The sequence below is a fragment of the Pleurodeles waltl genome, chromosome 10 (genome assembly GCF_031143425.1).
Source record: "Pleurodeles waltl isolate 20211129_DDA chromosome 10, aPleWal1.hap1.20221129, whole genome shotgun sequence".
In the NCBI taxonomy this organism is placed as follows: Eukaryota; Metazoa; Chordata; class Amphibia; order Caudata; family Salamandridae; genus Pleurodeles; species Pleurodeles waltl.
In genome coordinates, this window is record NC_090449.1 from 735,945,456 (window position 1) to 735,973,283 (window position 27,828).

Genomic DNA, 27,828 nt, shown 5'->3' on the forward strand with positions numbered 1-27,828 from the left:
TACCCTGCAGTATCAAGGGCTAAACAGTACTCGGGTCAAATCCTCGCCAAGTGATTAAGCATTTATTGTTATCAAGTGGTAAGCTCAGTGAGCATTTTCTCACCGCTGACATCTTTCAGGTCAAATGTTTGAATATCAATAGGGTTAACTCCGTAATACATCCTTCCAAGGTTCCTGAAGGCAGTAACATTACACTGGCTACTAGTGGCTGCTGTTATGTACTGTGCCACAATATGGCAACAATGTGGATACAAGAAAAATATAACACACACTGTCAATGCCAAAAGGTCTTGCGTTGGCAGCTAGCCTTTTGACTTTGTCATTGTTTTGTCATGGCCTCTGTAACACTACTGTTGGGGCAGCAGCAAGGTCTTCGCCAAAAACAAAATGGCAAAAAAAAAAATGTGTCAACCTCAAAGAGAATAACTGACATCGACACTGAAGGGAACTACTTTGTGTGCGGATGTGCACATTGTAGTAGAGAGGAAAACCATTACTCTTGGCGAAGCTAGTGATAAGGTGATTTTATTAATGCTAATTTGATCTAGTCACTAATTAATATTAGTGAAACCTAAGCCTAACCAGAAGCTGGCTGAAGTAAAACAGCATTTCGTTCTAAAGCTTTGCATGACCTGTCTATGGCCTGATTGCTTGAATTGATAATGCTAACAAATTCCACCATATTTCAGCTAATGTGAATTGTTTCAATAGTGACCCTAGCATGGCTGCCTCATGACATTTATTTCCTTTTGAAACAATGAAAGCTAAATACTTTACTACTTTTCTATCTACCTAATCTGTTGTTGGTATGCCCAACTTTGCTAAATCGACAATAAGCATTGAGAAATCCAATAGGTCTTGCCTATGGGCGAGCTAGTAGCCTTGGCAATTGGGTGGGGGTGAGAAGCAGGACAGTAAAAATAGCTATCTGAAGTGGTCAGCACAGATTGCATCATTGCCCTTTCTTGCCTTCTTTCTGTTGTGAGGTGGGGAGAAGAAACAGGGACAGGTGGTTGACGGGGGTGGGAGAGACAAAACAGTGACTAGGACGAGTGGTGTGAAGATAAGTTAGTGGTGGTTGGAAGGAGAAGAAACAGGGATGGGATAGGTGTGGGGGGGAGAAATCGGGGTGGATGGGGGAAATGAAACTGAGACTGAGCTCAGGGAGGTGGAGAAGAAACAGGGATGGGGTGGAAGTAGGTTAAGAGGAAATAGGTAGGAGGGAAAAGAAGCAAGATGGATGGGGTGCAAGTTTGAGTTAAACGGAGCAACATGTTAGGGGGAAAAGCACATGGATTGGGGCTTGAAGAAAGGGCAACATGGATGGGAGGCAGAGGGAGGTGGGGAAGAAACAAATAAAAAAATAATGCCTCAATCACAGCGCGAGCAGCGTAAGGACCTTAAGAAATTTGAGGCAATCAGTACTTGGTCTATGCTCTTTCAGAAAGAAGAGGAAGTGAAGCCAGCTCACTCTGTCTAATAAGAAGGCATCAAATAAGAGTGACAAGCCCATGAATGGCAAGCAATGGGCAGGCTCCAAACCCCTTATTCAAGATAATGCCACTTACATGCGTGAGCTCATGAGCTGTGCTCATGCGCTTATGCAGGTGGGACATAAAAAGACATGAAGCGAGCAGCACAAAATTTCTTACAGGCAGCTGCATTATTTGTTGTTGGAGAGAGCTAATGCTCTGGAGGACTGCCACCGGCTCTGTGGTACTGGAAACTTCCATCAGATACTGTTTGCACGAGAAAAGCCTGAAAACCATATGTAGGTGTTGGCAATTTACTTGTCATATTGTGCTGTAAACTGTTGTTTTTCTCAATTGCCATGCATTTTATTGCCCTTTTTCAAGAGGTATTAATAAGCTCCAATTTACAATTCATATACTAATACACTCCATAATAAGGTAGCCCGAAGTGCATTGAGTAACTATTGATTTTGGTCCATAACGGCGATGGAAATATTTTTATACGCTGCCACACATACTCTCCAGGTACAAATTATTTTAAAGAAAAATTGGACAGCTGTATAGTGATCAGCATACTGTTCTCCCCTTGTTAGTGTAGAACGCTGTCCTGCCACAAACGCAATCAAAAACTTGTTTACATGTTCAAGGGGAGTAACTTTCTCTCGATATGTATCGGACGGTTCTACATTTAAAAAGATCAGCAAATTGCACAACTCTGAGTTTGATAATCGGCGGAATTTCATTTATTTATTAATTCAAGAATGTGATTTTGTTTGCGATTTTATTTTGTGTATTCTTGGGGTTTACTGATATTTGAAATCGCTTCACAAGAATAAGCTAAGATCAAAATTGACTCTAAAATAAAAATACTAATAAAATGCTATGCAAATTACATCTTGGCTGCATAATTATGGTTCATTAATTATCAATGAACCATAATTACGTAGCCACATTATGACCCATATTAATAGAAAGGAGTTCCCCAAGAGAGTAAATAGATTATTTCAATGAAGAATAATACTTATTTATTATTAGTTATTAATTAGTACTATTATTAACTATTAATAATACTGAATATTAGAACACAAGCAGCGTTGACAGAAATAAATCATTATTACAGAAATTTCTCCAACTGTGCATGAAGTGATATTGGGAAAGGCAATGTAGACAGGCACGTAATGCATGATGTTCCTACATCGCCTTGCCCAAAATCACTTTATACAGAGTTGAAGAAATTTCAATATTGTGTCTCACATTTTATTTCTGTCAATGCTGCTGTGAAGGGCCAGTAATATCAATGCGACAACATCAGTAAACACAGAGATAATGTAAGAGGATGTCGCATAATTGCCAGAGCTGTCTACTTAGGAAGAAGGAACCCGGTTCGAGTCTCAGCATCGGCTCAAGATTCTGTGATTCTGGCCAAATCACTTAAACTCCCCACCACAAAAAATTAATGTGGTCTTATGTAATGTGCTAATGGCATTCATGTAATGCACAATTTATGTTACACAATGTGTCCAGTTTGCGCTATATAAACTGCAAAAATGTAAAAAACAAAACAAAAACAAAAAAACATAAACAACAGAAAGAAACGGTAGTAACTGAAAGAAAACGAATAACTGCCAAGTGAGGAGGGGGATAAAGAAAGATGAACGAACAGTTCTTGAATTAGAGAGGGATTACAGGAAGGCCAAGTTAAGGATTGGTTAAACTGTATTCTTGATTTTTCTTTGGAAGAAGCAGACAACGATCAATGTCTTCTGTGTTGTTTAATTATTAGAATTGTTTTGGTTTATCTCCGTAAAGAGAAAATTGTAAAAGAGGGTGAACCGCTGCGAGGAGCGAGTTGTGACATCATATTGTGCAGCGCTGGTATCTGTCGGTCAGTGTGAAGCTGCGCTGTGATTGGCTGAATTTAAGAAAGAGATGAAGTTGAGAGAGCGTAGCTTATATAATCAATATTAACATGAAATGATTATGAACTCAATGTGTAATAATGCTGCATAGAAAATGTATTAATGTATTTTCCTAAACGTGTGCTTGAAAATTTGCCCACGGGGAATGCCCGCCAAAGTATACGGGGACTAATGAAACTGATTAATAATGTTGAAATATTATGATAGAATATAGAGGATATATATTAGAGTTTGCTAATAAATCATTAGGCCTTAGTTAGCATGAGTCGAGGCCTAGCTGCCTGACTCTCATATTAAATGTGTTTTCTATCGTGCAGTGTGCTGACTTGCTGAAGGACATGAACTGTTTTTTTTTCATAAGCTAGAAGCTGAATGTAACTGTAGTAGATCCGTTCTCATGAAATTCGACTTGCTTGTAGAAACATTTTAGCTGAATGCAACACTGTAGATCATCCGAAGGTACAAGGTCGCCTAAACCGGTACAGACAATGGAGCCACTGACTGAAGAGCAAAAGACCACAAGACTATGAAATCATACCGGACATTCCATCCGTTAAAGACGTCAATCATAAGGACCAATAAAATACGTGAGAACTGTTATGGGGTGACAAATTCGATGAGCTAATTTGATGTTAATTGGTTAAAGATGGTGGGGTGCAAACCTTTGTCCAACCAGATTTTAGGGGAATGTACAACGAAAATGGGATAAAAACCCTTGACACCAGGAAGTGAGAGACACTAGAGAGAATTAGGGAGTTAATTAGGGAGATGCAGAGATGCTGATGCGATTTGCTATGATCCAGACACTTCGGCACTCTGAATAGAGACTTTGCTGTTTGGTTCTTAAAACCATTCTTGCCTTATATTGCCCGTTTACACTATACCTCCTTATGAGGGAAGTGCCCCTTTTGCCCTTCCTGCCTTGAGCTGAGTTCCTGGTTCATGGCGAATCAACTGATGTCCTGAGGACGAAGACAGAACCTGAGTGCTGCCCAAATTCGGAGGGTAACTATATGACAATGAAATTGCAATAGTCTGTTTGCTTTTCCTTTCTAGGTACCAACTGCTTCTCTTTTGACAGAGGCCATAGTTAGATGTTTTCCAAATTGGTGTTACTAAATTGTTTTGCATGAAGCCCAACATGCCAATGCTAATTCAAGGTTAGGTGAGGGGTTCACTAAACTGACGCAAATAGATAAATGACTGAATCTATGCTTTGTTGAATGATGCGCTAATGTTACTCTGCTAAGGATAGCCTATGTTGACGCCTTGTTATGTTCTAATATTTGTGATTCTTGCTTTGATGAAATCTTATCACAGTTGCCATATTGTGACTTTGCTAATGTGCTTCTTGGTCTTGAGATTAATAAACTTGCTAGTAGAATTGTAATCAATAGGGACTAAATATCACAAACTTCATACTAAACTGGTGTGGTTATTCATGACTGCAAGGTCATGGTGGATTCTGAGTTTTATTAATGTCTTTGACTAAAGTGAATTGTCTTATTCTGGTAAATACTGATGACGTTATTGACATATTGATTGACATGCTGATTAGCTATCTCGTCCTAAGGTGTCTTCAATCAGGGTCAAAAGATTCATTGGCCTAAAACGAGTCCCAAAGTGAGTAAATTAGTCATAAAGGGACGCGTTAACAAAGTCATAGGTTCATTGTAATTCTAAACTGGATTGTGATTTGACAAAAGGGTTTTGTGTTCGATGTGTACGGAACAGATTCAAAACAAATAAGATGCTGTAATTTTGAATTGGTGAATTTGAATCTGAAATAATGAAGTTTTTTTAAGGCATTACAAGGTCTAATGAAAGGTGATATACTAGTCCCAGATAGAGAGAGTGAAGAAGCACCTCCTAACAATATGCCTGCTTATCACATGATGGTTGAAGAATGGTTGCATACATGTGTTTGGCTTCATCAGTGGTGCAAGATCACTGAAAAAGAAGGGCCATTGAGCTTTCCTAAATGGTGAACCTTTAACTTATGGATAATAGGAATATTACGAGAAGCATTACATGAAATGAGGCCTCCTCCTATACCTACACAATTTGAAGCATTCGGTGCATGGGGAAAAAGTAGCACAAGAGACTACTGGATAAAGAGTTCAGAGACTAACAAAAAGGGCAATAAGAAATTATGCAGATTCTGTATGGGATCAGGGAGCACAACTGTGGAGAATAGCTTGAGCAGAAGGTACTAGATGATATTCTGTACTTACAAAAGAAGAACATTCAAAAGTTAAAGGATTAAAAAAAACCTGTAAGGAAAAAAAACAAAGGAGAGACTGAGACAAAGGCCGAAGTTAAATACAATTCAGATTCTGATGATGATTTATTAGAAGAATTATTGACTACTCGTCTACCACCATATGTGGGTTCTATGCCAAATAATGGTGCTCAGTTGGTAAATAATGAGACTATAGCTACAGCTCCAATTGATCTGGGTGTTTCACAATTTGCTAATGAGATTCAAGCTATAGAGCCTGTAAGTGTACAGCCTGAATTGACTCAGCAAATTATACCACAGCCAGTAATAACTCAACCGATTTTTGCAGTCTGTATTACACAGCCTGTATCACAGCAAGCAGTTATTAGTACTCCAGCAAAAGCGAGTACAGCTCAAACAAGTACATAAACTCCATTTAATGTGATTACTGCTGCACAGGTTATTCAATTAGGTACGTCGCAAACAGTAGCTGCACGTGTCATTCCGACTTTAGTGGTTCAGCAACCAACTGGGGGTAGCCTGGTAAGTAGATCAACTTCACAAAATTCACAGATTTTGGTATGGACACCACCCCAGACTGTTCAAGCATTAAGAGAGGAGAGGAGATTTGATTTGTTTTGACAACTCAAACAGTACAAGGTGAATGTAATTGGGAAGGGGGTCTATTTCCTCTTTGGGTTGAGGAGGCTGCCAGAAATTGTATTAAAGTTGAGGATGCAGAAAGACTGAGTACTAGTTCAAGTCCAGAAGTTACTCCAGCTCCTGTAAAGGAGACATTTTTAAATGTTCCCCAATTAAAATTTGAATTAGAAGAAATATTTGAGGTTTAGATCTCAATACATAGCACCAAGAAAAATAATTGGTCTATTTATGTTAAAAAATTACCAGGAAAGCAGCAACAGTTCATGACAGATTAACTGAATTGGCAAATAAATATGAGTGATATTTCAAAAAGCATACGATTACAAAAAGTTTTGAAGTGCAATTCAATGATGTGGCAATTGAGCACATGCATCCTTCAGGAATGCAAATACATCTTGTAGAATTAATAAAATGTGTGCACAAATGGAGTGAGAGTTAGACGTATTTGAAATTAAATGGTCTCAAAAATATGAAAAGAAAAATAAACAAGCTAACGAGGCAGAAGAGAAAAAGAAACAAACAGCTCAGTCAGAAAAAAAGCAACATCAGCAGCCTACCCTTAAAGGGAAAGGCAGAGGATAGGTACATGTCCCATGGAGTAAAGGAGATCTTGCAGCATTTACAAATAATTTCCCTAAATGGAGAAACGGCCAATGAAATGGTATACACGAGTGGAGAGATTTGTTAAGATTTCAAAAGTTCTATGGGAAGATTTGAATGCCTTTTTTGATACTGAAGTTCCAAGTTATTTGTGGGCTGAATGTAAAATGACTGTTCAGTGGCCAGCTACAGAGCCAATGAGAAATCCAGTTAATAATGCACCATCACCTATATTTATGACTATATATAATGAGGCAATTACATTCCTGAGAGGTAGATTTTCACCTGAGGATCTAAACTATTTGAAACTGAATCAAGTGCAGTAGGAAGTAAAGGAGATAGTGCATGAGTATTATGAAAGGCTGATAAAGATATTCCAGCGGCATACAGGAAAAACGCACCTCAACTCAACAGATATGAGTTTTTTATTCATGAAGTTTGAGCTTAGTTTGAGACTTGAGATTTGTCCGGATGTACCGCCAAATGTGATCTGTTGGCAAACAAAATGAAACAGGAGAAGCTAACGAAGAACTTTGTGCTGTCACAGACTAAGTTTGTGTAACATGGGTTTTCAAATCGGATGCAGTACAGGAAAATAGAATGCATGTAATTGGTTTCCAGACATGGACGTAAGGTGTATAAGGAGGAATGATGATACCTCAGGGTAGAGGAAGAGGTGCGACAACTGATGCTAGTACAGGTGTTGATATTGCAACGCTGAAGAAGATGAAACCTTGTCACATGTGCAATAAGGTGGGGCATTGGAAGCACACATGTAGATTGGATCCAGATAGAATGGTCAATAATTAAATGCAGGGAGAGAATCAAACGCAAATGCGAAATGTAGCAATGCAACAATTACAGATACCAATGAAAAATCAAGTTAAAATGTTGTCTGTGCGACAAGCACGGATGGTTCAGGCAAATGTAAACAATGTCACATCAAATCAGCAAGAATCAGCTTCCCAAAATGAACCTAAATGCAATGCAGGTTCAAAATCAGGATACAGTTCAGCATTTCCCCATGTTTATTGATCCTGAAATGCCAAATTCAGGCACGTCACAAGGACGGGGCTAGGGAGGGGAGGCAGACTGCAAGCATGGCGTAGTCTTAGAGGCAAACCAGAGTGGACCATTTGTAGATGGTGAGGTGAATAGTCACTAAGTATAATTTCTTATTGACACAGGAGTTACTCGTTCTACTGTGAGAACAGTGGAAGTACCAGACCTACCCCTCTCGGTAAAAGAGATCCAAGTGGTAGGAGTTACAAATAGACAAATGACCTACCCAATTTCAAACTAAGTTTCTGTAAAATCAGGATCATTTGAGGAAAATCATCAGTTTGTGGTGTGTGATTCTAGACCTCTAAATCTGCTAGGGAGCGAAGTGTGTGTAACTTTATCAGGACAATCTATTGCACGCCACATGGGGTTGAGTATAAAACTCATGATGAAGATGCAGACTTTAAAATTGCTAGCAAGATGTGGTAGGGATCTACCCGTTGTTAACAACAAAATAGTTACCTACAGATCTGATTAAAAAGGTGAACCCAAATGTATGGGATTTCACTAGAAAAGACATTGAATTAATACAAGGAGTTGAACCTGCAAAAATGAACGTGAAACCAGATGCAGTTTTCCAAAGAACACCGTCTTATCATATGACACCAGAAGTGACAGAGGGAAGAACACCCTTGATTAAGGGCATGTTGGAAAAAGGCATCTGGAGGAAAATAATTGGGAGCCCACGCAACTTGCCAATTATGGGATTGTGGAAGCCCAATGGCAAGTTTAGGGTAGTTCAGGACTTGAGGAAGGTGAATTAAACTGTAATCTCATGTTGTCCTGGGGTACAGACTCCAGCCACCATACTTTATTAGATTCCATGTACAGCTGAATGGCTTTCAGTGAATGATCTCTGCCAAGCTTTCCTTTTGATGCCCTGGCATGAGGATAGTCAGTATCTGTTCTCTTTAGAAAGTATTGGCATGCTGTTGTGATCCACAAGGGTATACTGAGAGTCCTGTTTTCGATCAGATTCTGAAAAAAAAATCTGGAATCATTGAATTTACCCAGTATTTCAGTTTTGATACAATACATAGACAATATTTTGATTGCATCAAGGACAAAAAAATCTTGCAGAGTTGACACCATTGTCATGTTGAATCATTCGGTAGAAAATGGACCTAAAGTGTCACAGAACAAATTGCAATATTGCCAGAGACAAGTCCAATACTTGGGACATATCACTGAGTAGGAAACAAGAAAAATCTCAAGGGAAAGAGTTGAAGCAATTGTTTAAATGAGTCCGCCTAACACACAGAGAGAAGTTGGATGTTTTGGGAGATGGTTGGCTACTGTAGATAGTGGACTCCTAAATTTTCCTTGGTGGCAAACCCTTGTTGAAACTGGCACACAAAGATGTAACAGATCGGGTTATGTGGGACAATGAATGCATGTGAGCGTTCCTAGAGTTGAGAGAAAGTCTCTGTTGTGCCCCGGCACTGGGAAAGCATGGCTATACCAAAAATGTCATATTTGTTCTGTAGTGAGAGGGAAAGCTGCACTCTCTAAGTGCTAATCATTATTCATGGAGATGCTAAAAAGCCTGAGGCATACTTCTCCGCAACTCTTGATCCTGTAGCCACCGTTTTGCCTGGCTGTCTTAAAGCGTTAAACCATTGTAATGGGACATCCTCAAACTATAATGTTTTCTCACTCTGTGGAAGTATTGCTTATCAAGACTCACTACCAAACTAACACTCGATTAACTAAACATGAGCAGCACATTTTGGTGAGAAACAACATTGCACTGAAAAGATGTCAGGTATTGAATCCTAGCAGACCGTTGCCCATTTCCGAGGGAGAAGAGTCTGACCAAGCTGAACATGATTGCCTAGATGTTACGGATTTATGCACCAAACCCAGACCAAACTTAAAAGATGAGCCTCCATTGGTCCTGACTATAACATTTGTGGGTGGCTCATGCATAAGAACGAATGAAGGTTCTTTAAGAGCGGCTTATATGGTTGCACAATTCAAGCAGTGATTGAAGTCTCATGGCTTCAAGGAATTTCCTCGGCACAAATGGTAAAATTAATTGTTCTTACCAGAGCTTAAAACTTGTCATCACAAATGTGCGACTGTATTTACAGATCGCCAGAATGGATTTGGTATTGTCCATGATTTTGGGCAATTATGGTCTCAGAGAGATTTTAGGACCTCATCTTGTTCCCCTATACGAAATGGTCAGCAAGTGAAGAGTCTTTTAAAGGGCATGCAACTCCCAACTGAAATCGCTGTCGTTAAATGTGCAGCACACATGAGTGACAATTGTTATGTCACAGTCGGTAAGATGTATGCTGAAGAAGTGGCACACTATTGTGCAGTTGTAGCCTGCACATTCAACAACTCATTCACAAAAGAAAACCCTGATGTTGAGAATGGCTGACGACTGGAATGAGAGACAAATGCAAAAAAAACAGAATCAGCAAAGCAGAGTTGGATAAAAGAAGGATGTGGGATGGATGAAAATGAAATTTGGGGTTCAGTAAATAGAAGACCGAAATTACCAAGATAGTCTGCTACCTCCAATGACCAGACATTTCCATAGCCAGACTCATTAAGGAAGAGACGCTACGATTCATACCTTCAAAAAGGTCTGGTTTAATCCTAGTTTCAGAACACAAGCAGAAGAACTGTCTCATCAATGTGTGACATGTCAACAAACTGAATATGGCAAAAGAATACCAGTTACATTGAGTCATGTAGGAAGATCAGGAGGGCCTTGTAACCGGATGCAAATGAATTTCATTGAAATGCAGGTTTGCAACGGGTTAAAGTATGTTTTGGTAATAGTCTGTATTTTCTCAAGGTAGTTGGAGGCTTATCCAACCAGAAACAATAATCTCACTGTGGCTAAGTTATTGTTGAGGGAACTCTTTCAAGGGTATGGCATGCCTGTCTCTCTAGCATCTATGTTGTAAAACATAATTTGAAGATTATATGAATGAAATAAGAAATGCGTTATGTGCAGCATTACAAGTTGAACAGAAGCTCTATTGCAGCTATCATACAGAAGCTTCTGGAATAGTAGAGCAATTGAATGGAACCATCAAATCAAGATTGGCAAAGGGGTGTGGCTCCACTTCTTTGAAATGGCCTGATGCTTTATCTTTAGTATTAATGAGTCTACAAAGTATACCTGACAGGAAGACTGGCCTATCACGCCCATGATATCCTAATGGGGCGAGCAATGAGGCTACATGCAGTTCAAGAAAATATACTTGTGAGTATTACAGATGGCTTGATACTCGATTACTGTAAGGAACTGGCTGATGTGGTGCATTGCGTCTCTCGACAGGTTGAAGCTGTTCCTGCAAATCCGAACCAGGAGCAGTGCCACAACCCTAGTCCTGGTGACTTGACCCTAATAAAAAAGTGCATGAGGAAGACCTGTCTAGAGCCATGTTGGAAAAGCCCCATCAGGTGATTCTGGTTGCAGATACTCCAGTTATATGTGATAGTAATGTGAATTGGCTGCATGCTTCACACACCCAGAGATTGAGAGAACCTTTTGAGTTAATAGTATTCTATGAGCCAGAACCAAGAGCATTGGTGTACGTACCACCACACATTGTATGAGAAGAAATTCAAGAAGGAAATTGCGATCAGAAATACCAAGAGGAAGAAAGGGGTGAAGAATCTCTGACAGGTGAAGAGGTAAAAAAAACTGGACATTAACAAAGTGGCACTGGAGAAGACCTGGTACTACAAACAGATGAAGTAACTTCTGAATCTGCTTCTAAGAGAACAGAGCATTTTGAGGGAACGGAACAACATCTGGAACAGAGACAAGAGCTGATGCCCACAATGAGAAATGGCCAAAAGCTTATAGTGAAAAGAAAACAAGATTGAGTGTGTCTGCTGAATCTATACCACCAACATTCAGAGAAGAAACAGAATCTAGAGGTATCAGTGCAACAGAAGAGAAACAAAACACGCTCAGGAGATCAGAAAGAATCACAGTTCCATGTCATAGATACAGAACGCCTGAATGGAAATACTATGTTAGCCAAGTTCTGAATGTCCTAATTTCTGATCAACCTGATTGGAGCAAATAACTGCCAGAGCCTCCTTGAAGGTTTCAAACCTAAGATAGATTGTACTTAAACTATAGCACCTAAGAAATTCAAAAAGGATTGAGAGATCATTCAGATAATAAAAAGAACTAATAAAAACAGATTAAAAAAAGAAGATAAGAAAAGTGCCAATGGCCGAGGGAGCAGTTAAATAGAGATAACACTTTAGAACACAAAGTAGGGTTAAGGATTGTCTATACGAAGATCATAATTTCATAAACAAGAAGAAGAAATCAACAAGAAGAAGAGAAATAAAGAAAAACTTAATAAAAAGGAAATAAGACTAACTTAAGACAACTTATCTGAAGAAGAACCATATTCCAATTGTTCAACTTACCAGTAATGTTTGCTGTTATATTCAACTTATTGGTAGTAGATCAGATTTTAGAAACAACATGTGTAATGTCAATAGAAATAGGTGTAAAATATGTTTAGGTACTTGCCTGAAACGCATAATTTTAGTAGGGTTTGTAACAGTATTAATCAGACACTTGACACCTGAGACAGAAAAACCTCTAGTAGAATTATTAATCTAACACAGAAACTAGATCTAAATGAGGATGATGTAAAACATAATTTGTAGCTTATATGAATGAATGTTTATTCTAGATTAGTACAAGAATCCACTAGGGCTTTGGAAGTTAAAGACTGGTACTTCAGTGCGCACATGCATCATCTGCTGATGAACAAATTGCTTACCATCACATTCCACTTTCATATGCTATCTGTTGTAATTTCTCCTTAGCTTAGTATACAGGCAATGACATTTTGAATATTACTTTTTAAATGTCGATATAGTGGTCTCTAAAGTACCACTAATGAAAAGCATGAATTTACATCTGCAAGCTAAAGACATGGAGACTGCATGGTACTATTTTAGACCATTTCTCCCTGTTAACACATTTAAAGCTCATGAAAATAATTTAACGTGTTTAATGAATTCACAAGAAAAAGCTTTTATTATGATGTTAGAAGAAAGGAATGAACAATTTACAAAGAACGCCTAAAAAAGAGAGGACGTTCCAAAGTATGTATGGAGAAAAGAAGATGAATATAGAAAGAAAATGTCTGTACCTAAACTTAAGTTAGAAAAAAATACATAAAGGGAAATTATGTACGTTTAGAAGGAGAATTAGTGGGAAGAAGACACCAGTGGGAAATAGTAATTGTGAGCATGTGTTTAAATTATCTAGAGGACCTTGGCAAATTTTAAAAGAAGATGACCCACCTCACCTGGAGTTTATTTCATTTGTGCACAGACTACTTACTTTACATTACTTGCAGTTTGGGAGTGTATTTGTTACATAGGACTACTATTTCCAAAGGTGTATCATGCACAAAGCTTAGATGCACTAACAATGATACCAGCAGACAAACTTACTCACACAGTGCAAATGAGGGAACGCACTTGGTAGGAGACATATTAGAAGCAATGATACCTGCAGCAGGTGTGATTCTAAATGATGAAAAGATTAAAAAGCTTTCAACAGTAGTTGATCAATTATTAACAAGTACTTCTGGAGCTCTATTAGTAGAAAACACTGCACTTGTAGAGGTTAGATCATTGGTTTTACAAAATCGTTATGCATCAGACATCTTATTAGCTGAGAAAAGCTCATCAGCAAGATGCTAAAGATTGGAAATTGTTGCACATACATCACAGACAAGAGTAGAAAGATTGTGAGCTATGCAGAGAACTTATCTATTTTAAGTTTAAACTTTGAACCTTTAGAAACAACTAGCATAGTTAAAAGCTTCACAAAAGGATTCACTACTGTAGCTAGTTGGCTTAAAGCAACAGGAGGGGTAATTCCCAAAACCATATTAATGATGAGAGTTAATGATAGTAGTAGCTTATTTCTTATCTACTTCAGCTGTCTATAAAGCAATAAAACTGATATCAGTGAAAAAGAAAGCTAGAGACATGAAAAGAAGAATGAAAAGAGATTTGAAATTCAGTGACTGAGTGAATGAAGAATATAAAAGATTAAAATAAAGAGAAAATTTGAAAAGGAAAGTACATGGCAATGAGGAAGAAGATGAAAGTGAAATGTGCCAAAATAAAATTTGAGAATGTGTTGTGATGGTCCCAAACCATCAAAGGGAGGATTGAGAGAGTGACTTTATTAAAGCTAAATTATTGTAGTCACTATTTAACCTTTGTGAAAGCTAGACCTAACCATAAGCCACATTTTAAAGGAGCATTTCTTCCAAAGCTTTGCATGACCTGAATTGCTAACGCTAACAAATACCAGCATATTTCAGCTAATTTTAAATGCTTTTTTTCGTAACCTTAGCATGGCCGCTGAAACAATGAAAGCTACAGTTTTTACTTTTTTTTCTTATGTTTTGTTTGTATGCCAAACATTGATAAACTTACAAAAATTGCTTCTTTATGAATAAGCTTATGGAGTGGAAATGCATGGGAAGAGAAGTGAACCTGGAATTCATTATGAATTCAAGTGTTTTGTCTTCTAGAGAGTCAAGCCAGTGGGAAAATATGGAATGTAACTTTAGTAGACGCAAGAAGAAACATCTTCTGATAAACTCTGTGCATCAAGCATTACTTGACTACTTTGTCAAGCTGAAGAAAAAAAATCCTTCACAAGCGTACTCAAAAGCTGATTGGCTATGAGCTAAAGTTTGAGATAATGGATTGAACATTTTTTTGATGTTCATTACTATTATAAAAAGGTCCCAGGGAACGTACAGGCACTGTACGAATAGTTCTAATGGCTTAGACAGACTGAGATACAAGGAGAGACTCGAGACAGATTTCTCTCTGTAGCTCAGATTTTGACAAATTGAGGTCTGGATACATTCAATTGCTTCAGCCGTGACCATTTCTGATGCAGTATTCTTCGTGAGTACTGATAATTTTTTCCTTACTAGACTGCTGAGAAATATTCTTTTTAGTGAGTTTAGAACAGAAATTGATTTTGGGACATGCTTTAAGCAATGTTCTGTAATATCGATTAATAAATATTATAAACTAATGAGAAAAATAAAACTGTTAAACTAAAATTAACTCACCATTGACTCCGTATTAAGGTAAATTTGAATGTTTATTCTTAACTGATGTTGTTGAGAAATTGAACCCACCCCCAAGGATCCCTCTGGTATTAAGTGGTGCGGCGTATCTTAATTTTACGTTAATCTAGCTACAATTCTTTATGTACGCCATTCCTTTTCTTAATGCCAATACTTTTCACAATCAGGATAACCTTAAGTTAGACTTTAAAGGCCTTCTAGACCATGATTACACTAGTAGTTTCAAAGGTAAACTTAAAAAAAAAGCCTTATCAATGCCCTATGTTTACATGTGTTGGTATTTGACTTTTGTATTTACAGCTAAATTATGTAAATTAGACATTTTTTGGGTGCAGTTGTTCCTGTATGTCAGTCTTGCCATTACTTGTTTCTCACATCTAAAATTCCTCTTCAGAGTGCCTTTTTCTTTTTTTTCCAGTAGATCTACTATCTAGCTTTTAGAGGGCAACATTAAAATCTCCATCGATGATTAATAGTGAAGACTAAATTACTAATTTAATTAGAACTTACTCTAAAACAGAGGGAGCCTCTGTGATGAGGAGAGGCAATTTGAAAATGGGAACAAAAGGGGATGTGTGCAGCTATGGGAAAATCCATCACTTCTAGCTGAAATTTCCAAGATGGTGAGGCAATGGCGGGACAATGAATTTTGGGGGCTAAAACAACTATTTGACAGTGAGGGGTTTATTTATTCCTCAGGCCTACAGGACAAATATTAAATAGAGGCCAGGGTTCTTCTGCTAAAATCAATTAAGATGTTATTCCTCTATGTTCAAAAGCAAAGAGGGAATACAAATTTTCAAAGTAGTATTTCATCACCCACCACCCAAAGGCACTGCATAGAGCTTGCCTATATACGCTTCTATTAGAATTTAGTACTGAAGATCATAATAAAATCATAACAAATGACAATAAGACATGCAGACTGACATCATGGAACAGGAATGGAGAGATCTGAATTGGGAAATGCATAATCTTCCAGTTAGTTCGATCTTCCTTGAATCCAAAATTTTTCATTGTATAGATTATATAACACAGAAACATTTGAATACAATGTCCCCTGACCATAGTGATTTATGTATAAAGCATTAAGGGTGGTAGGTAAGTGGTATCACATAATACATCCAAGAAATAGAATATTTTGGGATCGGGTTTTAGTCACCTAAATGTAGTTTCCAAGAAAGATCTGTGCAGAGACCTCCGTTAGGCTCTTATTGTTAAAGCCAAATAAGAAATAATGACCATCTTGATAAGAACTTGATATTCTTAACCTGAGTTGGTGGCTTGTTCCTTAATAGCACAAAAATGGAGAGAAGAAAAAGTCCCCTACACAGTACGAATGAGAGTGAAAAATGAAGAAAATTATGACTAGAAAATAAACTTTATTTGCAGCTAAACAAGCTGGCAAAGTTCCAGCAGATTGGGGGTAATTTCAAGAATGTAAAAATAAAATATAAACAGAGCATTTGCCAGATACTGGGAAACTCAAGGTGGGAGTAAAGTGTTTTTATTAGGGACATAACTCTCTTTCTGGTGTATCGGTGGAACATTGCAAATCCAGTTTGCTGCTCTAAATAAAAACAAAACAAAAACTAACTGATGGTTAACATTCAGTCATTCCCCTATTTATTGTATCTGAAACTCTTGGGCTCTTATTACAAGTTGGAGGGAGCAAGCTGTGATATATATCGCACATGGCAAATACACCCAATTATGAGGTATTTATAACTGGTGGAAAATATTGCCTATTCTGAGTTTTCAACTTAAAAAAGAGGAATAGCATAAAGAATTGTGTATTTTACACATTACATTGAATTTATCATATTTTTCTTTTTTCTGTGGCTTCCCCACCCCCTGATACATTTCAGAAGCTTTGACAATCTATCAGGAAAAACTCTGATGGCATGACAATTATTACACAACTCTTCACAGAGATTGAAATATAGCCCATAACTTTTAATGACAGTCCAAATGACTGGGGTATATGGGTTACAAATAATTTGGTGCTGCAGCAAAAACTGTTGCTTAATGGATGGCGACCACTACTTGAGTTTGACTCAATGATTATCGTTCAGCAATACAATGGTCTTGGCAGACCCGTGCGGCTTTGCCTGGTCAACCATTGAGTTTGCAATGATGGCAGTAAAAAGAGTGCTAATAAAAAAATACACCTGTGTCCCTCTGCCTCATCTTCCACACAAACCCTGTTATGCCTATGTTGTCCTCCACTTACAACTCTTAAAAATAACACAAAACACATGCGATAAAATGATAGAAACTGAATTCATCCCAATGATTACCTATGAACTATAACAACAGTTGTAAAAAAGTGTCTATGACAAGAAAGGTATTTCATAAAAATTAATTGTATTTAGCATAACTATTTATTTACAAAATTAGAAACACCAACTAATTAACTTTAAAATACCTGCTAGATCCTTCAGATGGTTTAGTGATGGAATAATAGGGGGGGTTCGTTTTTGCAAGAAGAAGAGGACCATCATGGTTAAAGAGAAGTTTGAAATCCAGGCACCAGGAATACTGCTTGTGATTCCATGCACCCGGGCCCAGCATCGCACACTGAAAACAAGTGCCCTCACTCTTGAGTCAAGATTGCCATATATATAAAGCAGTTCTGAACTTCTCATTGCAATTCTGCAAAATATAAGACAAGACAGAACAGGTCATTACAAAAGCAGTGCTATAGCAAAAATCAACAAATGAAACACAGAATGCCCATGGGTAAGGACACAGTTACAACACAGTTAGCAAAATAGGGAAAGCATTCCTTACTAGGGTAAAATGTCCTGCATAAGCCAAACGTTTTTTCCATAGAGGTGGTTATATAAATAAAGAAACTGGAATAGTGTTGATGACAGATGGCTGCTATATGGAGCATTATGTAAATTATAGTTCATGACTCACTGGGGAGGAGTGTGCATACTTCTTTCTTGTGACACTAGATAGCAGCTTTAATTTTTCTTTAAGGTAAAAAAAACTGTCCTGTAAGAGCAATCCCAGGACTTTATCTTCAGAAAAATCTTAAAATGCATGTTTTCCGGCTATTTCTACCACAGTAGTCTCCTACCTTGTAGTTAGGTCCTGATTACTCTGATTCTACCAGAATCCATTTGGAAGCTGGAGTTATAAAGATGTTCTATTGTAACTTATTTATTTTATTTTTAAAGTTTTGTATAGCAAAAACATGACCCATGAGGGTATCAGAGCCCTTTACATGTGGTAAAGAAGGAAGTAATAGGAAAATCCAACCACAAGATAATCAAAAACAGTACAGGATGAGGGAGCTCCAAGTTGAGGGAAGAGACCACTACAAGGTTCAAGCCACTAGTACAATAAATAAGACAATAACAGGCAAGTAATTTATATGGGTTTGGGTATTGAGCCCAATTAGGGTCTGGAGAGAAGTGTTTGTGAGCTCTGGAGCAGAAATTTGTTCATAAGCACTTTACCTTCCTTTTAAATGATGCAGTTGATAGGTTCAGTCTGATTTCTGGGGGCAAGGAGTTCCACATTTTTAGGGCAGTACTTGAAAAGGCTCCATTATATGTTTTCTTTTTAATGAAATTTCTGTGGTTTCAACAGTAAGGTGCTGGTGCTTCTAGAGGATCTGCAGCCACCCGATGGCACCGGTTTTTGTGATAGATACGTCATGTCTTGAAATATAGGGCTTTGTGGATCATACAGACCTAACTGAATCCTTGCTTCGTATGGTAACCAGTTTAGGGATTACAGGTCAGAAGTAAAATGATTGTATCTTTTAGATCCTGTGATGAGCTTTGCAGCCAAGTTAAAAGAGACCCTTAGTGGAGCCAACTTAGATCTAGGTAGGCCGCAGAGGTTTGCACTTCCATATTCAAATTTGGACATCACTAGGGCTTGACAACGGTCCTATTTTTCTTAAGATGTTCATTTGGAAGTTAGCTCCTTTAGTGGCAGTACTGATGTGCTGCTGCATGTTCAAGATCGTATCTAGTGTTATTCCTAGTGATCTTGTGAACCCATGATGTGTGGTAAGCAGTTAAGGGGTGTTAGTTGCTTCATCCATTCCCCGATATCGGGTGACTGATTGTGTGGGGCGATTAAGAGAAATTCAGTTTTGAGAGCATTTAGTTTGAGGTGGTTGCATGTCAACCAATTTGGGTTTTTTAGTAGTAATATTTCAGTTAAAGGTGCCATGAACAGGTTAAAATAGAGTGGGAAAGGGTGTTGATACCTGTGGGACCCCAAGTGTTACTGGTGTGGGACTGGAGAGGGATTCATTAATTAACCTTGATTCTTTGGGTTCTATTGTGTAGAAATGAGAAGAAACAATTTAGTACTGGTCCGGATAGACCCATCCTACATTCTAGTAAGTTTAGGAGGCCGTCATGTTTAACCGTGTCAAAGGCTGACAAGAGGTTGAGGAGGATTAGAAGACAGGATTTGTTTTAATCTACCATTTTTACTGCCACATCTACTATGTGCGTTAGAGCCGATTTGGTGCTGTGGTCCTGGTGGAAGATGGAGTGGAATTGGTCTAAAAGTTGGGACAGTTCTATGTGGTTACATAATTGAATGTGGACACATTTCTCCAGAAGCTGAGTGTTGGAGACTGGGCGGAAGTTGTTCGGGTCCATGTGGTATGCTGTAGGCTTTTTAACAATAGGGGTTACTTGCCCAGATTTCAGGCAATCTGAAATAGTGCGTTGGAGGGTGAGACATTTACTATCTTTGTCCAGAGTGGTAGTATAAACTATTTTAACTCATTGAAGAAATTTGATGGCAAAAGGCCGTTGAAGTCGTTTGAGGGTGTCAGTGCTGTTACAATTTTGAGACTGTTGTTTTTCTCAAAGGTTTTAAATATGATCCACGTGGTAATGTTTTGGGGGGGGGGGGGGGGAGGGTGCCCTTTCAGACATTGGGGCTCAGTGATTCAGGTAGAGGTGGGGAGGCTGAGATGTCGAATGACTGGAAGGTGCTCCCTGGCTATCAGCAGGTCACCTTCAATTTATTTGGGGTTTTCCAGGAAGGAGGCAGCAAAATCTTTGCAGTTTAGCTGTGGACTGGATCCCACTGGGAAATGGCTGGGTTGATTATTCAATTGTCGTTTGATGACCTCAAATAGTTTTTGGGTCGGTTTCTAGCATTATCAATTGCTTTTGAGCTTCTAATGTGTTTGTTATAGATGTTCCTCAGTGTTCTCTGGTGCTTGAGGTGTTTGAGGGACAGTGAGACTATCCATGAGGGTTCAGCATTTCTCAAACTACGTCTTTCTGCATTAACACGGTCATTGTACCGGTTTGGAGTCTTTAGTGGACATTCTTTTTACTTGTAAGGGTGCAATCATGTCTAGATGGTTCATCATGGCATTGTTGTGGTGCTCTGTAGTCATGGACATCTGAAATATTCACTGGAGGAGGCAAGATGTTATTGCTGAGAGATGAAAGATCATTCAGGTTTACATTTCGCAAGCACCTTTTCCATTGTTTAGGTTTCTTTAATTGAGTCTTATTTGTATCACCAATACTGTGTTGAGAAAGGTGATACGGTGATGGTCTGTCCAGTCACAGGGGACTATAGATTTGAGCTGAATGAAGTTAGCCTTAGCAATGATTAGATCCATGGTTGCACCCTTGTATGGGTAGGACCGTGGCAGAATTGGATGAAGTTGAGGTAATCAAGGAAGGTTTTAAGGCTGTTCACTACAGAGTCAAGGTTGAAATCTTCAGTGTTGCCCTGCACAGGATGAAACCATTTCCATAATTTGTTCTATGAATGTGAGGCTGCCTCCTGGAGGATGGTAGATCGTGTACAGTTTGAATATCAGGCTGTTGTTACTTGCAATATCGATACACAGGTATTCAAATGAGGAGAAAGCAACTATTTGGGACTGTTTCACTGAGAGACTATGACGGGGTACGCATGTGATACCGCCACCTGGTCTCTGGGATCTATCTAATCTTATGATGTCATAGCTAGGAGGGACGAGTAAGTCAAGGATAGGTGCAGAGGAATCATTAAGCCATGTTTCAGTTAGGATTAGGAGGTCAAATTCCTGGGTAAGAATGAGGTTAGCGATGTCCGCTGCATGCCTTACTGCTGATCTGCAATTGAGTAGCATGCATTTCATGTGAGGTATATTGACCGCTGAAGTAGTTTGTGTGATGGTAACATGCCTAAGGTTGGAATTATTTACGGCTCTGGAGTTGGGCCTAAAGTTCTCTGTGTGGGTTCACAGGAATTGTTTGGATTTGTTCCAAATTGTCTGTTATCAGAGTGAGTGGAATTATATGAGAGGAGGAGGGAGTGAATGTAACTTCAGATAATGTATCTTTAAACCTAATGGGCCGAGTGGAGTCCTGGGGAAGGGTAAAGTTCTCCATCCCGGGTAAGGAGAAGTCAAGATAATAGAGGTCTCTTTGGCAAGGGGTTATGATGATAAACTAGCGATGTAGTTAGTGTGGCTGGCATGGTTGTGCCTATAATGCCCAGGAGTTTTGCTAGACCTCTGACTGTTTTCTAGCTCTGAGGTGATTCCTATTAGTCTTTGTAAGTCTGCCTTAAGTTGTTAAAGGTCCAGTGTAATCTCGCCAAGTATTGATTGTAGTGAAGTGCAGGAGAGAGTGGTAGAGGTTTGGATCCAGGTGGTAGGTGGGGGAGTGCTCAGTACTGTGGTGTTGGAATAATGCTGGTCAGGGTGAACGAGCAGAGGGGAGAACTGGTTGGAGATGGGGTTGAGGTTGACGGGGGAGGTGGAGAGCTTGCAAGCTGGCTGGGTAGGAGAGCTGGGATTGTATGGATCATGTTGTTCTACAGGATTGGTAGATCGGTCTTCGAGGAAGTCATCGATTGGACCACGGGGAGTGTCATAGGCAGGTTAATGATATCCACGCTAGGGTATTCAGAGGTCATAAGAAGAGACAGGGTGGTGGTGTTACTTTTGTAGCAATGCGTCTCTGAGTCCCCTGCTCTAGTGGTGAGATATGGGTGCAATTCATTGTGACGCTTCAGAAGGGAGACTCGGACCGTACAAGAGTTGGTGGGATAATGGTGTTATGTATGATTAACGCCAAAGAAGGGCAAGGGAGAGAGGTGGAACGCTTGATGTAGTTACACAGTGTGAGGAAATAACTTGGAGGTTGTTTTGGGTTATCTGAAGAGCTAGAACGACCTTGGGAGGGGTGGATTTATTATGTGTCAACACGTTTTTCATGGTAGTGAACATTTCATCAAATAATTCTAGGTTGTGGTCAGACTGTATGAAGATAACTCCATTATTGTATAGGGAGATGGTTCCAGCTCCTCTACAGGCGGGTAAGGAGCTGTTGAGAGTCTAAGACCAGCAATGAGTACAGGGCTTTCCTCCACTGTATTCGTCTTGTCATGTAGAAGATAAGATTACTTATTATAGCTCCTTTTTTTAACAGAAGTAGTTGTCAGAGATTAGAGTTTCTGGGTGTGATTTCAGGAGTCTATGTTTTAAGCTCTTGGAACCATTTTTGTTAGATTGGGAGGGTACATAAGTTAATAAGCATTGTGGCCAGCTGGCTCAAATTTTGTGTCAACTGCTCTTAGGAAGTTCGGGTCCATGTCTGAGCGCGTAATTAGGACCAGTTAGACAAATATGTTAAACAAGTCGGTGTGGAGTCAAGTTGTAATATTGGGCATGGTGTCCATAAAAATTTCTGTGCTACTGAGAAGAGGTTAAGGGTTCATGTTCTACCTGCTGAGGATCATTCAAAGCTGCACACTTGTGTTTCACATGCAGGGGGTTGAAGTAAGTGATAACGTTTTGAATTGGGAGATGTTTAGGGAGTGAGGAAAATGTAGCTCAGATATTAAAAACATTACTGATGGCACAGAAAAAATGAGTGGTCGAGTGCAAAGTTGCATTGATATGGCGAGTATGGATTGTTTGAGAAAGAGCAGATGTCAGAACAGTACTTTTCATAATATGGCTGCTCCTTAGGGTCTCCAAGTTCCAGTCTTGGGCTTGCTCATTGAGTCTTTTTTTACTTTCCAAGAACGACATATGAATGCTCATTGAGCAATAAGTCCTTTTTTGCTTTCTATTAAACTTCATGTCAGCAGTCCTATTACAGTTTCTATTCCAGTGGTAAGTAGTCCTATGTTAGTTTCTCTGCAAGAGTGGAAGGGCTGCCATCTTGGGAATGAGGTGCTAGAGTCTGGAAGGGGAGAGGGTGAGCCCTAAAACTGCTGGTTAGGTCAGAGACTGCAATATCAACATTTGTAGGAGGATCCCATTTATAAGAAAGCCTCAACAACTACAACTAAGGAGTATAATTTGTTTTTGCCGCGGACTCACACAGCGTGATAGTCAGCTGTAAATAACAAGGTGGATGCAAATGGAGAAGGGTAGATTTGGGGCAGGCTGCAAGTCAACAAGAGCGGGGAGGAGGAGGAATGCAACTATAACAGGTGTTAGAAGTGGGGTCTCTAGGTGGCAGTCAGTTTGCACCCTGTCCAAGTAGGTACCCTCACTCTTGTCAGGATAAGGGAGATACCTACTCAGATAACCCCAGTCAGGCTTATCTCAGAAGCAACGTGTAAAGCATTTGCACATAACACACAGTAACACAGTGAAAACACTACAAAAGGACACCACATCAGTTTTAGAAAAATACCCAATATTTATCTATTTAGAACAAGCCCAATACGACAAAAATCCAACATACAGTGATAAAAATATAAATTCTGCAAGATTTCTCAAAAACGCAGTTCCTTGAAGTCAATAGCTCCACCTGGGGCTATCACGGGATCTTGATCAACAAAACCAACAGTTCAGGCCGGATGCAGCATTGCGGGCCAGCTACGGTGTCAGGACAACCCGCAAAACAGTACCTTTGGAACTGCAGGGCATTGTGATCCCCGTGGTTAGCTCTGGAGAGCGGTGTCGCTGGCATCACGGTGTTGGTTCCGGAGTCTGTGTGGGAGTCGTCGGGCCCTTGAAGTCACAAGCATGCGGATCGAACTCCGGGCTGATGGAAGTCAGGAACGTTGGTGTAGATGGAGTCGGGGCTGTGGTGCGAAGTGGGACGATGCGACATGCGGTGCCCACAGGTCATGGGGCAGGCAGCGGCTCGGTGACTGCGTCAAGCAGCGTTTGTGAGACCAGGGCTGTGGTGTGAAGCGGGGCAGTACGACGTGCGGTGTCACCAGGTCATGGTGCTCGCAGAACTGTCATCAGTAGACCCAAGCCAGCGGTGCGGGACATGATGGTGCTTCGTTACTCTCACAAGCGGTGTCCACAGGCCACGGTGCAGGCAGGGATGCCTGGTGACGACACTGGAGTCGATGGTGCTGGCGTTGGTGGACCGGGGCTGCGGTGTGGGACAGGATGTTGCTTTGTGCTCCTCACAAGCGGTGTCCACAGGCTACGGTGCAGGCAGCGGCGCTGGTGTCAGCAGGAGTGTCGTCGTCAGGGAGGCCCAGGCTGCGGAGTGAGCAGGTGATGGCGGATTGCGAGGTCCACTGGTCGCGGTGTAAGCAGTGGCTCGGTGAAGTCTGATGACGGCACCAGTGAGACCAGGGTCGCGGTTGCGAAGCGGTTCAATGCAACTCCGTGCGGCGTTGGCAGGTCACAGTGCAGCCAGCGGCTTCGTTGCCACCGTCGCAGTGGTTTCTCCTCTTGAACAGCACAAAACACACAGTTCCCACTGCTGCAGGTCGAGGAAACTGAAGTTTTTGGTGTACCTGAGACTTCCAACAGACAGGAGGCAAGCTCTACTCCAAGCCCTTGGAGAACTTTCTCAAGCAGGACAAACAGCAAAGTTCACCCTTTGCACTCTTTTCAGGCAGAAGCAGAAACTGCAGGCCAGTCCAGCAAAGCAACACAGCAAAGGGACAGTACTCCTCCTTCAGCTCCTTCCTGGGCAGAGGTTCCTCTTGGTTACAAAAAGATTCTAAAAGTCTGGGGTTTGGGTCTTCTTCTTATACCCCTTTCTGTCTTTGAAGTTGGCAAACTTCAAAGCAAAGTCTCAAGTGTTTATCAGATCCTTCCTTGTCCAGGCCGAACCCCAGACACACACCAGGGGATCGGAGACTGCATTGTGTGTGGGCAGGTACAGTCCTTTCAGATGTGAACGACCACTCCTTCATCCCCTCTAGCTCAGATGGCTCATCAGGATATCCAGGCTACACCTCTGCCCCCATTTGTGTCACGGTCTAGAGAGGGGCAAAACAGCCTAACCCGTCAGACTGACCCAGACAGACAATCCACAAACAGACAGAGTCACAGAATGGTTTAAGCAAGAAAATGTCTACTCTCTAAAAGTGGCATTTTCAAACAGACAATTTAAAAACCAACTTCAGTAAAAGATGTATTTTTAAATTGTGAGTAAAGAGACCCTAAACTCCGAATTTGTATCTGCTCTCAAAGGGAATCTGTGCTTTAAGGGTATTTTAAGGCAGCCCCCATGATAACCTATGAGAGAGATAGGCCTTGCACAGTGAATACCGAATTTGGCAGCATTTTACAGTTAGGACATATAAAACACACTTGTATATGTCCTACCTTAAACATACACTGAACCCTGCCCATGGGGCTACCTAGGGCCTACATGTATAAAAAGGGAAGGTTTAGGCCTGGCAAGTGGGTGCACTTGCCAAGTTGAATTGGCAGTTTAAAACTGCACAAACAGAGACACTGCAGTGGCAGGTCTGAGCCATGGTTATAGGACTACTAATGTGGGTGGCACAACCAGTGCTGAAGGCCCACTAGTAGCATTTGATTTACAGGCCCTGGGCGCCTTTAGTGCACTTTACTAGGGACTTACCAGTAAATCAAATATGCCAATCATGGATAAACCAATCAACAGTACAATTTCTATAGGGAGCACTTGCACTTTAGCACTGATCAGCAGTGGTAAAGTGTGCAGAGACAATAAACCAGCAAAAACAGACCTGAAAAAAATAGGAGGCAGAAGGTAAAAAGTTTGGGGATAACCCTGCAAAAAGGGCCATTTCCAACAACAGGTAGTTGGGGTAAGCCATGAAGCATCGAGAACTGAGCTCACAGAGTGCCAGGGTCAGATCATGTGACAACCTGCAACAATATCAGTTGTTCGTTCCAATGTTTGCGGAAGAGCCGGACGGGCCATGACGCATTTGCGTCGGGAGTCTGTGCAGAAGAAAACCTGCTGGGAAGAAGGTGTGAGCAATAAGGACAGACCAGTGCAGGCAGCAAAGTAGCAGGAAGGGAGCCTGAGGCATGACATGAACAACTTGGCCACAGGGAGGCAGCTCAATAACAGCAATCAGGTGCAGGCAGGCCCGGTGTAGTGCTCAGAAAACTGGTCAGCCCTGCCTCAGACCCATTTCTGCATACCACTGCTATGATGTCAAGGATGCCCTCTTGGGCAAGAAAGCAATGCCCAGATCAGTTCAAGAGGCAATGGGCAGTAAAAGTGAGCATAGGGACAACGGGCGGGTTCGCTGCTGGAGCGGGGCAGAGAAAGCAGCACTCACTCACTTTCTTAATCACAATGCCCGAGGACAGCTTAGACTTGAAACACTCCGCAGGTTGGAGGAAAGTGGGGCAGTCAGGGGTCCGAATCTATGCACAATCCACTGGTCACAAAGCAAGTACTACAACAGATCGAAAAATAAAATGGTCACTGACTTCTCCCCCCTGTCAATGGCGGCAGATGTCTAGTAGCTGCACGGTCACACAAGGGGTACAGGGAGATCAGCTAAAGACATCGGTCATGGAAGAGTTGGACATAAATTGTCTGTCTGCTATGTGTGCGTGCACTTCGAATCATCCAGGATTCACCTTTGGAATGGGAATATTTTCAGAGAAAGCAACCGTGTGTAGGAGGCTGGACTGGCTTGTAGTGAGTACCAAGGGGTACTTACACCTTGCACCAGGCCCAGGTATCCCTTATTAGTGTAGAGGGGTGTCTAGCAGCTTAGGCTGATAGAAAAGGTAGCTTAGCAGAGCAGCTTAGGCTGAACTAGGAGACGAGTGAAGCTCCTACAGTACCACTAGTGTCATATGCACAATATCATAAGAAAACACAATACACAGATATACTAAAAATAAAGGTATTTTATTTTTATGACAATATGCCAAAAGTATCTCAGTGAGTACCCTCAGTATGAGGATAGCAAATATACACAAGATCTATGTACACAATACCAAAATATGCAATAATAGCAATAGAAAACAGTGCAAACAATGTATAGTCACAATAGAATGCAATGGGGGCACATAGGGATAGGGGCAACACAAACCATATACTCTAGAAGTGGAATGCGAACCACGAATGGACCCCAAACCTATGTGACCTTGTAGAGGGTCGCTGGGACTGTAAGAAAACAGTGAGAGTTAGAAAAATAGCCCACCACAAGACCCAGAAAAGTGGGTGCGAAGTGCACCTAAGTTCCCCAAAGAGCACAGAAGTCGTGATAGGGAAATCCTGCAAGAAACAACAACACCAGCAATGCAACAACAATGGATTTCCTGACGAGAGTACCTGTGGAACAAGGGGACCAAGTCCAAGAGTCACGATCAAGTCGGGAGTGGGCAGATGCCCAGGAAATGCCAGCTGTGGGTGCAAAGAAGCTGCCACCGGATGGTAGAAGCTGAGGATTCTGCAGGAACGACAAGGGCTAGAAACTTCCCCTTTGGAGGATGGATGTCCCACGTCGTGAAGAGTCGTGCAGAAGTGTTTTCATGCAGAAAGACTGCCAACAAGCCTTGCTAGCTGCAAGGGTCGCGGTTAGGGTTTTTGGATGCT

General features: G+C 40.6%; 1 protein-coding gene across 2 annotated transcripts in view; it reads right to left on the reverse strand.

Annotated features, from left to right (window-relative positions):
* MTPAP (mitochondrial poly(A) polymerase) overlaps positions 1-27,828 on the reverse strand; it is a 182,256-nt gene that overhangs the window by 57,841 nt on the left and 96,587 nt on the right. For both annotated transcript variants that reach the window (XM_069211289.1, XM_069211290.1), the window contains exon 6: positions 17,496-17,722. In XM_069211289.1, the coding sequence (XP_069067390.1) occupies positions 17,496-17,722 (227 nt within the window). The remainder of the gene's footprint in view (positions 1-17,495; positions 17,723-27,828) is intronic.